This window comes from Euleptes europaea, chromosome 6 (assembly GCF_029931775.1).
Source record: "Euleptes europaea isolate rEulEur1 chromosome 6, rEulEur1.hap1, whole genome shotgun sequence".
Classification (NCBI taxonomy): domain Eukaryota; kingdom Metazoa; phylum Chordata; class Lepidosauria; order Squamata; family Sphaerodactylidae; genus Euleptes; species Euleptes europaea.
The window spans coordinates 14,241,689-14,253,976 of NC_079317.1; the positions used below are offsets into that span (position 1 = coordinate 14,241,689).

The 12,288-nt window shown below is 48.4% G+C and overlaps 1 protein-coding gene across 1 annotated transcript; it reads right to left on the reverse strand.

Moving 5' to 3' along the window:
• Window positions 1-7,005: 7,005 nt before the first annotated feature.
• INF2 (inverted formin 2) lies at window positions 7,006-12,067 on the reverse strand. The gene is made up of 4 exons (XM_056851151.1): window positions 11,674-12,067; window positions 9,805-9,920; window positions 8,386-8,545; window positions 7,006-7,043 (listed from the first exon to the last, which is right to left on the reverse strand). Exons 1-4 carry the CDS (start codon window positions 12,065-12,067, stop codon window positions 7,006-7,008), a joined length of 708 nt encoding a protein of 235 aa, XP_056707129.1.
• Window positions 12,068-12,288: the final 221 nt, after the last annotated feature.

Sequence of the window (12,288 nt, forward strand, 5' to 3'; positions counted from 1 at the left end):
AAAACTATATTGTTTCTTGCGATTCCTAGAGCTACCGTTTGTCACTTCCATTAAGAACTATGAGTAAGCACACAAGGTTGCGTTTTTTTTAAATTTCTCTGGCCACCACTCAGGTGCTAAACAAGGGGACCTGGGATTAGAGGGATCCCCCAACTCCACCAGAGGCTTGGGAGCCCTTGGTCTGCCGTTTATGGTTCCTGGTCTTGTCACCAGTTAAGGCCGTAACTCCGGTCTCCCTCCTTCCAGTGACTCAGACATCATATGTTTGCATCGGCTGGCAGAAGAGCACTGTCCTACACAGTTATTTCACATCCATGAACTGGGTCTGCCATCGGATCCGGTTACCCTGGTGCGCAGAGAACACCAGAGAATGGGGCCACTACAAAATCAGGCTCCATGTTGCACCCTGGCCAGCTTCGCTCATGGCATACAAGCAAACAAAGTCATGCTCTTAGATCCCGGGAGTTGTCTATCTACATCCATGATGCAACTGGTTGGCCACTGTGTGAACTGACTGCTGGAGTTCATGGACCTTGGTCTGATCCAGCAGGGCCTTTCTTATGTTTTTCTGTTCTAACTGCCACATTGAAGTAGTAAAAGGATTTGTCAGTGATCTGAGAGCAGCAAGGCTGCCAACGGTTCTTAAAAAAAAGGGATGCGTGTTAGCGGAGCATCCTCTTAAAGGCAAATCGATTTATGCCCTTTTTGCAGACTCGCCTGACCTTAGAAAAATCTGCTGCACTTTCTTGGCTAAAATGCACAAACGCTCCGGAACCAGGGGTCTGTTTGGAACCAGAATGACCTCTGTTTGGAACCAGAGACTGCAGATGGCTGTTTCCCTTCCTGTCACTTCCCTTTCCACCACAGTTGGTTCACTATTGCAGAGTCTTTGCCAAAGGTAGTAGAAAAGAGCAAGAGTCTCCCAGCACCTTAAAGACTAACAAAATTTCTGGCAGGGCGTGAGCTTTCATGAGTCACAGCTCACTTCTTCAGATACAGCTAGGATGTGATTCCATCTGTCCTTAGGAGAGACGAGTGAATTAGACAGACAATGGCAACGTAAATGTTAAAAGCAAGTAAATGACATTAGCAGGGGTGACTGGATTAGGCGTGATATGCAGAGGGGTAGTAGACTTGGAGAAATCAGCATTGGTAATGAGACAGGAATCCCAGATCTCTATTAAGTCCTGGAGAATGCAGTCTTGAGCTTCATTATTAGTCGTAATTCAGGTGCTACAGGTTTAGCTAAAACAAGAAAAGCACCAAGAAAACGAATCTGAGGAGTACCCACCTTTTACTACATTGGAGGGGAGCTTCTGCCAGTTCAACTTCTTCATCCTGAGTGTGGGAGTCCTCACCCTCTTGTGGAAGGGTCTGGCGTACCCGAGCGAATAGTCGACCTGGGATGCCACCACCACTTCCTCCACGTTGCCCCCTAGAGGGGGAGGAGGTGGAATCCCTCCCATGCTGGGCAGGGGAGGTGGCAGCGGCATCCCTTGGGTACCAGGCAGAGGTGGAGGTGGGGGTGGCATTCCTGGCAGCGGGGGAGGCGGAGGGATACCCGCAGTGCCAGGCAGAGGAGGAGGCGGGGGTGGCATTCCCGGCAGCGGGGGAGGCGGAGGGATCCCAGCTGTGCCAGGCAGAGGGGGAGGCGGGGGCGGCATTCCCGGAAGAGGTGGTGGTGGAGGGATCCCGGTCATACCAGGGAGAGGTATCAGTGGTGGGGGGACACCTGGAGTACAAAGCAGAGGAGGAGCAGGAGGTGGCATTCCTATGGCACCAGGCAAAGGGGGCGGCGGCGGTGGCAGCGGTGGTGGCAGCGGCGGAAGAACAGATATGGCTGTGGTTCCAGGAAGTAGAGGAGGTGGGGGTGGGGGTGGAGGGGCAGCCGGCGGCAGACAGCTTTGCCCCGGCAGTGCCGAGCAAAGGGTCAGCTGGGAAGAGGTAACGTTCTCAGGCACGTTTGGTGGCTCTGGAATAGACGGGACACTGGAAGGGCCGGTGGCCGGGGAACAGTTCTGGCCGGCTTTGGAAAAGGGCTCCGAGTCTCCACCGGTCTGCGTGCTCTCGTTGACCTGGTTGGCCAGCTTTTTCGACTCGGAATGGCGTTTCTTTGGGCGCTTCTTTATGGACAACAGTCTCTCCATGACTTCTTCTACGCTGTTGTCTTGGACTGTGAGACAAGAAAGGGGGGGATCAAATGGGTGACTCCAAACAGTTTGAAATACAACTCAAGTCAAATTAAAATGCCTGGAAGGACACACAGGCCTTTTATGCATGGGTTGGATCTCCGTGGTTGGACCTAAGTTCATTGCACATTAATGTAACCCGATTTGGGGGAAACTGTATGCATTGGCTTGAATGATCAAGGACGAAACTGTGTGCTAATCCAGCCATGAATACAGAAAAGTAGTCTCCCCAGCTCAAACCATGTCCCACCCATTTAAATGCTGCTCTGTAACTGGCTTACTTCGCAGTGCTTACCGTGAGAGAAGATTTCCTTCCCCCCAAACCCAGCTGTGGCATAAAAAAGCATTTTAAGAACAAAATACAAAAAATGGAGCAATCTGAAAGAAGGAGAGGGGAAGAAATCCAAGTCTTGGTTTTAAAAAGCCTTTCTTTTGCTCAGAAAGAGCTCTGAGATAGCAGGAAGCAGGAAACACTTGAATCCCTGCCTCTTTACACACTGCTTTGTGATTGGCTGTGAGAGAAGCCAATCTCCTGTGCTTCCCCCTAATGGAGTATGAACGCTCTGTGACTCCGGAATGAGCCAGGATCAATGGTTTAATTTGGGCCAGAAGAGGAATGGGAAAAGCCGGGTTTGTTTTGCATCGAAACAGCATTGAGCTTCCAAGGAATGAGATAGCGTGCATACTGAAACATTTGATCCTGGCTGAAACGGGGAATAAAGGAGGTCAAAGCGACCATGCATAAACAACCAAAGTCCAACTGTAGCAGACAAAGTGCTGTAGAAAAGGCTCCCTTAGTCCAGGAATCCCTGAACCCTGTTTTAGATCACTGGAAGCTGCCTAAAGTGTTGTGGAAGAAAGAAGGCATGTGCTTTAAGCCTGATACACCACCAGGTTTTCTCTTCCACGCACAACCACTTTGTTTGTGATGGCTGTGTGAGTGTGGGGAGAGTATAGTGTTTCTTTTGAAGAAGCCAAAATGACAACAACAGGAGCTGAAACAATAGATGGGATGGAATAGAACTTCAGCACCAGGGCGTTTTCTTTCAGTCAAAAGGGGTTTCTCGTGCCAGTTGCTCTTGGCTTGAAGTAGGAAGAAGGGAAAAAGTGTTATACTGTCCTATCGTAAATGGCACGCTTGAAATGAGGATGAGTTTATATGCCCATCTCTTACAGGGAAATGCCACTCTGAGGAGATTTTTTTCTGTATTTTTCTTTCTTTGAAGATTGTAAAAAATAATAATAATGCCATGCCGGATGTGAGCCTTGCGATCTGAGAAATGAACAGACGTTCGGGCCGAAAAGTTTAAGGGAAGAAAAACATCCGGGATTTTTATTGCCTTTCACCTCGATTTACAGAACTGCATCATGGGTTATGGAGTGCTTACAACTTACTGTCATTGGCAAGCAAGATGGCTCTGTTGACTAGGATTTCTAAGGATTCCCACAGTAACATGCTGGAGCGGTGAGAAGGTTCCAGATGCAAGAGGCTCTGGAGGATGGACAGCAGTTGGACGGAGACTGGGAAACTGCTCACCTGAAAGGTAAAGCAGTGGTGTACTATTAAAACAGCGACCCAGATAACCACCACCACCACCACCACCACAACATCATCATCCACCACTACCACCACAAAAATAACAATAATATTAAAGTGCTGTCAAGTCGCAACCCATTTATGGTGACCTCACATGAGGTTATCAAGGCAAGAGACAAACAGAAATGGTTTGCCATTGCGTTCCTCTGCATAGCAACCATGAACTTCCTCGGTGGTCTCCCATCCAAGTACTAACCATGACTAATCCCTGCTTAGCTTGGTGTAGTGGTTAAGTGGTGGACTCTAATCTGGTGAACCGGGATTGTTTCGCCACTCCTCCACATGAAGCCTGCTGGGTGACCTTGGGCTAGTCACAGTTCTCTCCGAACTCTCTCAGTCCCACTTACCTCCTAAGGTGTCTGTTGTGGGGAGAGGAAGGGAAGGTCATTGTAAGCGGGTTTGAGACTCCTTAAAGGTAGAGAAAAGCGGGGTTTAAAAACCAACTCTTCTTCTTGTTGTAGTACCTGATCCTTTTACCTGGAGATGCCGGGGACTGAACCTGGGACCCTCTGCATGCCAAGCAGAGGCTCTTCCACTGAGCTACAGCCCCTCCCCTCCTGCAGCTCAAAATGCTCCCCAGATGCTGCACCTGGGGACTGGGGAGCAGCAAGAGATGGGAGGGGCTGTGTCTCAGTGCTAGAGCATCTGCTTGGCATGTAGAAGGTCCCAGGTTCAATCCCTGGCTTCTCCAGTTAAAGGGACTAGGCAAGCAGGTGATGTGAAAGACCTCTGCCTGAGACCCTGGAGAGCCACTGCCAGTCTGAGTAGACAGTACTGACTTTGATGGACCCAGAGTCTGATTCAGTAGAAATCAGCTTCATGTGTTCATGTGGGAGTTGGAGATCTGCCACATGAGGGAAGAACTGCTGAATACCTCCCCATTCTTTGCGTGTGTGGATCATTTTGATGGGATTGGATCCCATGTCAATTACTATTGCTAATTAGAAAACCTGAACTGGGGGTGGTCTATCAAAAAGCAGGCTGGACTCACTTTGTTGAACAGAGAGGAGAAAACCGCATGATGATCGCCCATGTCAATCCCGTCACAGATCCGTAACAATTCCTCATCATCTTCAGACTTGGCCTCCTCAAAGGCCTCACACTGGATCAGCAAGTCCTCGTCCTCAATGTCTCTGCACAAAGCCCATCACAGGGAAATATTAACAACGGCCCAAACAAAAAAATCTAGTTTTCTCAGCTTACATGCAGGCAGAAGCCCATTCGCTCCTCTCCACTCATGAAAACAAATCCACATTAGCCTTTGCTTACTTAGGAAGAGGCGGCTTCTGTTTTTGGAAGGAACGGTTGTCCATCGGCATCAAATGGTGACATAAATTACAACATAAACGTTGTGTGTGTGTTTGGTTGTAATTGTAGACAACACCTAGAATTCGAGGGGCAGATTTTCACACAATACTTTAGGTCCAACTAACCTCAGTAACAAGAGTCGGGCCCAGCTCAGCATTTCCACAGATGCAAGGATTTCTGCCCACAGACCATGACTTTCATGGCTCCTCCCTCCTCCAGCAGCCCAAAATACTCTCCAAAAACCTGCTCCTCGGGTGAGGAGACCCCTAGGAACAGGACTTCAGGGGACACTGTGGGTTGTCATGGGAGAGATGAACTGAGGAAGTTGTGTTCCGAGGGCAGACGTTCTTATACCCACAGAAACACTGTGGTGGATCCAACTTGTTGTCACCTAAGGGACACCATAATTGCTTCTGAGGGCCTCGAAGTCCTGTGATTTGGAAATAATCCCCAGAGATTCACTGCATGTTCTCATCCGCAGTCTTTCCAATACAATTCTAGACCCTATGTGGAGTCTATTGGGCTCTGTGGATGTCCCCCAAATTGGGAAAGAGGCATTATTTCAGGGGTGACGAATTCAATCGTTACGAGGGCTGGATATGACATGAAAGGCTTCCTCGGGAGGTGGTGAGCTCTCCTTCCCTGGAGGTTTTTAAGCGGAGGCTAGATGACCATCTGTCGGCAATGCTGATTCTATGCCTTAGGCAGATGATGAGAGGGAGGGCAAGAAGGTTTGTGCCAGTGTTTGGCTTTCATGGCCCTTTCTTGCATGCCCAGGGTAGTGCCGATTACCACTTGGGGTCAGAAAGCAATTTTCCTCCAGGCCAGATTGGCCAGGGATCCTGGAGGGTTTTTTTTTTTTTTGCCATCTTCTGGATGTGGGGTAGGGGTCACTGGGTGTGTGTGTAGGGGGGAGGTAGTTGTGAATTTCCTGCATTGTGCAGGGTGTTGGGCTAGATGACCCTGGTGGTCCTTTCCAGCTCTAGGATTCTATGGTTCTGAATCATATGGTCAGGCCGGGCCATGCCTTGCCAGCCCAGATCAAGAGTGGGGGGGTGGGGATGGCCACCTTGGCTGGCTCGTGGGCCGGATAAGAACTCTCAAGGGGCTGGATCCGGCCTGTGGGCCTTATGTTTGACAGCCCTGCTTTTTTTTTTTAATTGCCAAGTCTAAACTGGGCAGACAGAGTTGGCCGAACACGTCTTTAACAAAACCATGTTCTAGTTTAATTCTATAAAACCCTTAAAGGTCAGGGTATAAGGCTGGGTAGGTTTTCCCATTATAGCAAATCCGTAAAACAAATATTAAATTACAAGGAAAGGGATCGGCTGGTGAGCATAAGCCGGCCCAGATGCAGACGCACACGTCCGTATAACGTTTGTTGGAAGCTGCAAACGGAGCGGATGCCATTGTGAATATACCCATACAGAATATGGCAACAGATACACAGTATTGAGAAAGTCAGCCTTCATTTTTTTAAAAAAAAGCAAGATTCAAGGCCATACGGTGATAGAAAATGGATTCAACATTTTGGCATATTTGGATTACAACCCACAGATGATAAAATGAAGAAAACCCCTGTATCAACCCTGACACAGTTACTAGCCAGTCTGACCTGGTGGAGAATTCCTTCTTGAACCTGAATATGGTCATCAGTCAGGCCCTGAATGCTAACCAGAAGTACCAATTGCATCTTTCCAAAGCAAAAGCTACTGCAGTACCAATCTACTCCTCCTGTTTTCTGCTGTGGCTGCCTTGGAACATTACGATATCAAGCAGAGTGGGTGGAGATAGAAAGACGCACAGTCATAATGTTTGGCTCAAAGACGTGTAAGAGAAAGGCTCTTCAAACTCTGTCTGCCGCTGTATTATAACGTTGTAAAATAAATCTCACATGGTTAATAAAATCACTTACCGCAGCTTGGTCAAAATGTCCAGCAACTGGAGACCTGGAAGGAGCAAAACAACAAAGATGGATTGACACGGTGAGCTATTTAAATCTCAGAGGTTTTCTGGAAAAGGTTTGTGTTTATGGCATATTTTATGGCATGGCTCACACGAACACATGAAGTTGCCTTATCCTGAATCAGACCCTCGGTCCATCAAAATCAGTATTGCCTACTCCTACTACTGCAATGGGAATCCCTCCCCCAGAGGTTCTCCCCATATATTTCAACCTCTTAACCTCCCCAACTCAAAAACGTGCTGTCACCTTAGCAAGACTAAATGCATTCCCCACACAGGTCTTAAAGGGCCGCTTGTTAAAAATTCCCTTTGGGGATCACCTATGTGATTGTGGAACCTTAGGGCACTTACTTCTATTTTGCAAAAACTGGAACAAAGAGAAAACGTTGGTTCTCGTAGGTTATCTGGGCTGTGTAACCGTGGTCTTGGTATTTTCTTTCCTGACGTTTCGCCAGCAGCTGTGGCCGGCATCTTCAGAGGAGTAACACTGAGAGACACTGTCCTTCAGTGTTACTCCTCTGAAGATGCCAGCCATAGCTGCTGGCGAAACGTCAGGAAAGAAAATACCAACACCACGGTTACACAGCCCGGATAACCTACGAGAACCAATGAACTCTGACTGTGAAAGCCTTCGACAATAAAGAGAAAACGATGTGGATCACACCTATCTTAATAAAGTATAATATTCCCTCTGAATCCTGGATTGTTCCCTTTCTCCTACCAGACTTAGAGGTAGATAGTGAGAAAATCCATCAGGTCGCCAAATATTTAACCCAGGTAATGGTCTCAAAACTATTCTGGTAAATGACACTGGCATGTAGCCTAAGAGATTTTGTTGAACATGTATAAATTTATTATAAGCTTTTTACACTTTTTACATGTATTTTTATACATTCTAGGCATCTATGTGTCTTATGTATATGCTTATGACTTTGTCGTTAATGAGCAATAAACGAAACTTGTAACTTGTATTGTCTACTCTGACCAGCAGCGGCTCTCCAGAGACTCAGGCAAAGGTCTTTCTCATCACCTACTTGCCTGGTCCCTTTAACTGGAGATACTGGGGATTGAACCTGGGACCTTCTGCATGCCGAGCAGATGCTCTACCACTGAGCCCCAGCCTTTCCTATTAAATCATTCCCCTTGTGCTTCTCTCTGCCTTTGTTGCCACACTCGTTTGCTGCTGTGGACCAGTGCAGGGAAAGTGTGGGGAAATCTGCCGAGTGGATGCTGTTACTGCTGCAAATACCTCTGTATTTGCAGCAGCAGCAAAAGCCATAGGGAAGCAACCCGATTTCCATTTGAAAGATCTGAGTCAGTCGTTACCTATGAACTCGTTCCGGAGCTGCGTCCTGGCTCTTAGTTCTTCGGTTCCTAGTATAATTGCGTTGATGGCACTTAGAAGAGTTATCATGTAGGGCACATTGTCTGTTGCTAAGAGCTCGTTCATGATCACACTGAATCGGTACTGCTGGTTTTTCACCGTCTGGCAATATAAGAAAGCAGATCGCAGGCAAGCATATCACAAGCGGTTCCATCAAGCCAAGGTTGAAAAATGGAAAAACAGCATCTTATGGTGGGCATCTAGTACTAGAAGTAACTGGAACTCTAGATGTGGTTTTTTGGGGGTCCTAAAATCCACCATGGTGGGAAAAGTGAATCTGGATTAGGGCTGTGTGGCCTCCATGCCATTTCCCATTCAGAAAGAAGAAGAAGAAGAGTTGGGTTTTGTATGCCAACTTTCTCTACCTTTTAAGGAGGATCAAACTGGCTTACATCTCCTTCCCTTCCTCTCCCCACAACAGACACTTTGTGAGGTAGGTGGGGCTGAGAGAGTTAAGAGAGAACTGTGACTAGCCCGAGGTCACCCAGCTGGCTTCACGTGGAGGAGTGGGGAAACAAATCCGGTTCACCAGATTAGAGTTTGCTACTGCCTGCCTCTGTGTAGGAACCCTGGACTTCCTTGGTGGTTTCCCATCCAAGTATTGACCAGGGCTGACCCTGCTTAGCTTCCAAGCTCTGATGAGATCAGGTTAGTCTGGGCTATTAGAGCTGCAACCAAGGTTGTGTGCAGATGAGCATATCTTGAGCACAGAATCCCTCTGTGGACTTGCCTTTTTCAGGCAGAAGTATAAACTTCCCCAAGGGAGCCAGCATGGTGTAGTGGTTAAAGGACAGTGGTTTGGAGTGGTCGACTCAGATCTGGAGAACCGGGTTTATTCCCCACTCCTCCACATGAGCGACGGAGGCTAATCTGGTGGACCAGGTTTGATTCCCCACTCCTACATATGAAGCCAGCTGGGTGACCTCATGCTAGTCACAGCTCTCTTAGAGCTCTCTCAGCCCCGCCTACCTCACAGGGTCTCTGTTGTGGGGAGGGGAAGGGAAGATGATTGTAAGCCAGTTTGATTCTTCCTTAAGTGGTAGAGAAAGTCGGCATATAAAAACCAGCTCTAATTCTTCTGAATCATGCTGGACAGCAACTATTTCTGCCCCTTGTTAGGACATGCCAGCTGCATGGAGTGCTGACTGCCACAGAAGATAGCCAATCATGAAGCCCCTCTGCCCTCCCTCCAATTTTTAAAATGTCAGAGCTGGGTCCACAAGGCAGGAGAGAAGGGAGCTGGGGAGACACCAAGCACAAAAAGACAAACAGGTGGGAGGTCGCACGTCTGTACGCCGCCTGAAACGCCGCGGTCCTTCTCCACCCGCACACACCAACTGGACCTTTTACTTTCGGCTTGCCTTGTAATGATCCAGAGCATCTAAAGCCAGCGCGTGGCCATCCACCGAGTAAATGCAGAGAGCAGCCAGGAGTTCAAACACTTGCTTCTTGACCATGACGTTGGAGGTGTCCAGAGCTGCAAAGACAGAGGAGCAGTGAGAACCTACTGTCCGGATGCAAACCCTGCCCCCTCAGACAAGAGTGAGAAAAATGTAGCTGGAGCAGCCTCCACATAACACAATCACAAACGGCAGCAAGGTAATAAGGCCCTGCTATAAACTGGGATGGGGAAGGCACTGGCAAACAACCCCGTAAACAAAGTCTGCCTTGGAAACGTCGGGATGTGACGTCACCCCATGGGTCAGGAATGACCCGGTGCTTGCACAGGGGACCGTTAACTTTTTATAAACTGAGAACAAGTCAATAGACAAAAGGAAACATTTCTTCACACAATGCACAGTGAGACTGTGGAGCTCCCTGCCCCAGGATGTGGTGATGGCTGCCAACTTGGAAGGCTTTAAGAGGGGAGTGGACATGTTCATGGAGGAGAGGGGGTATTCATGGCTACTAGTAAAAATGGATGCTAGTTATGATGCACACCTGTTCTCTCCAGGATCAGAGGAGTATGCCTATTATATCAGGTTCTGTGGGATAATGCTGCTGCAGTCGTCTTGTTTGGGGGATTCCTAGAGGCACCTGGTTGGCCACTGTGAAAACAGACTGCTGGACTTGATGGGCCTTGGTCTGATCCAGCAGGGCCTTTCTTGTGTTTTTTCCTTCCTTCCTTCCTTCCTTCCTTCCTTCCTTCCTTCCTTCCTTCCTTCCTTCCTTCCTTCCTTCCTTCCTTCCTTCCTTCCTTCCTTCCTTCCTTCCTTCCTTCCTTTTCTCTACAATATCAGAGGGGCATGCCTATTATACTGGGGTTTGTGGAACACAGGCAGGATAATGCTGCTCGTTGTCTTGCTTGTGGGCTTCCCAGAGGCACCTGATTGGCCACTGCATGAACAGACTGCTGTCAAAGCTCCCTTCATTAGAGAGACAAGAACTTTGACTTTTGAAAGCTGATTCCCCCAAAATCTTGTTGGTCTCCAAGGTGCTACTGGACTCGAATCTAGCTCTTCTGCTGCAGAACAGCACAGCTAACCACCTGAATGTATCTTGCCATGACTATAAATTAAGTAAAGTTTGCCAACCACTGTGCATATTATAGGCTTATTTTAAACAGGCTGACAGAAGTAAGCACCGCTGATTTTAAAGGGACTTACAAGTAAGTCATTCTTCATGCTGCAGCCTAATGCATCTATTCCAAAGTCCGATGGATTTCAATGGGAATTAGTCCCTAATAAGTATGAATGGGAGGGAAGGCAGCACAGTATAGCCCGATCTTATCAGATCTCGGAAGCTAAGCAGAGTCAGTAATTGGATAGAAGACCACCAAGGAAGACTCCGTAGAGGACAGCAATGGCAAACCACCTCTACTTCTCACTTGCCTTGAGTCACAGAATCATAGAGTTGGAAGGGACCACCAGGGTCATCTAGTCCAACCCCCTGCACAATGCAGGAAATTCACAACCACCTCCCCCCCACACCCCCATGCCCAGAAGATGGCCAAGATGTCCTCCCTCTCATGATCTGCCTAAGGTCATACAATCAGCATTGCTGACAGAGGGCCATCTAGCCTCTGCTTAAAAACCTTCAGGGAAGGCGCACTTACCACCTCCCGAGGAAGCCTTTTCCACTGAGTAACTGCTCTAACTGTTAGACTTGATGGCACTTAACGGACACAAGTGTGAATGGGATTGCAATTTAGGAAGTATCATATAAATGAATCAAAGTCTCAACAACTGTGTTTGTGTGTGAAAAGAACGAGAAGAATCCCACACTCTCACCTTGGGAAAGTTTCCTGACGTAGCCCTCGTTGCTCACAATGTACTCGATGCCTTGGTGGGAGTTCATGACCGCCCGCACGCAGTTGATGCACGTCAGCTGCAGCAGCGCATCAGAGATTTTGGAGACCCCTCTCCCAGACAGCCTGTCCAGGGCCTCCAGCAGAAGATCCAGTCCACAGAGCTCCAGAAACTGGACCATCCAGTTGTCATCGCTACTCTCCAGCCTCTTCTTGAGGCCAGAATAGTTCACCACCGACGGGATCTGCAAGAGGCGAATGCAGAGCTCCGGCTCGGCATTTTCCAGGTTGGCCTCTGTCTGATCTGAGTCCTGGGGCCCCAGCTTCTCCTTCAGGGCGACCCATTTCTTCTGGGCCCCGTCCTTTTTGAGAGACATGTTGGCTGGCTGCTCCTAAAAAGGGGAAGAGAGAAAACGGACGTGAAGGCTACCGGCATTATCCAACATCGTTCCACTCTTTTGAGAAGCTTTCCCAAGGAGATCAGTGACCGAGGAGACAGAGGAAGATCTCTGCTCGACCCAAGGGCAGATTCTGATTTCTGGGAAAGAAAGCTAATCAATTGGGGGTGTGGCCTGCCCTATCAGTTCCATGAGTTTGG

Coding starts and splice junctions, on each gene's coding strand:
- INF2 (XM_056851151.1), bottom strand. CDS start 12,067: ATGTCTCTCAAAAAGGACGGGGCCCAGAAGAAATGGGTCGCCCTGAAG. Junction 8,546..9,804: donor ATGCTCTGGATCATTACAAG/GCAAGCCGAAAG, acceptor TTATATTGCCAG/ACGGTGAAAAACCAGCAGTA. Junction 7,044..8,385: donor GCTCCGGAACGAGTTCATAG/GTAACGACTGAC, acceptor TGCTCCTTCCAG/GTCTCCAGTTGCTGGACATT.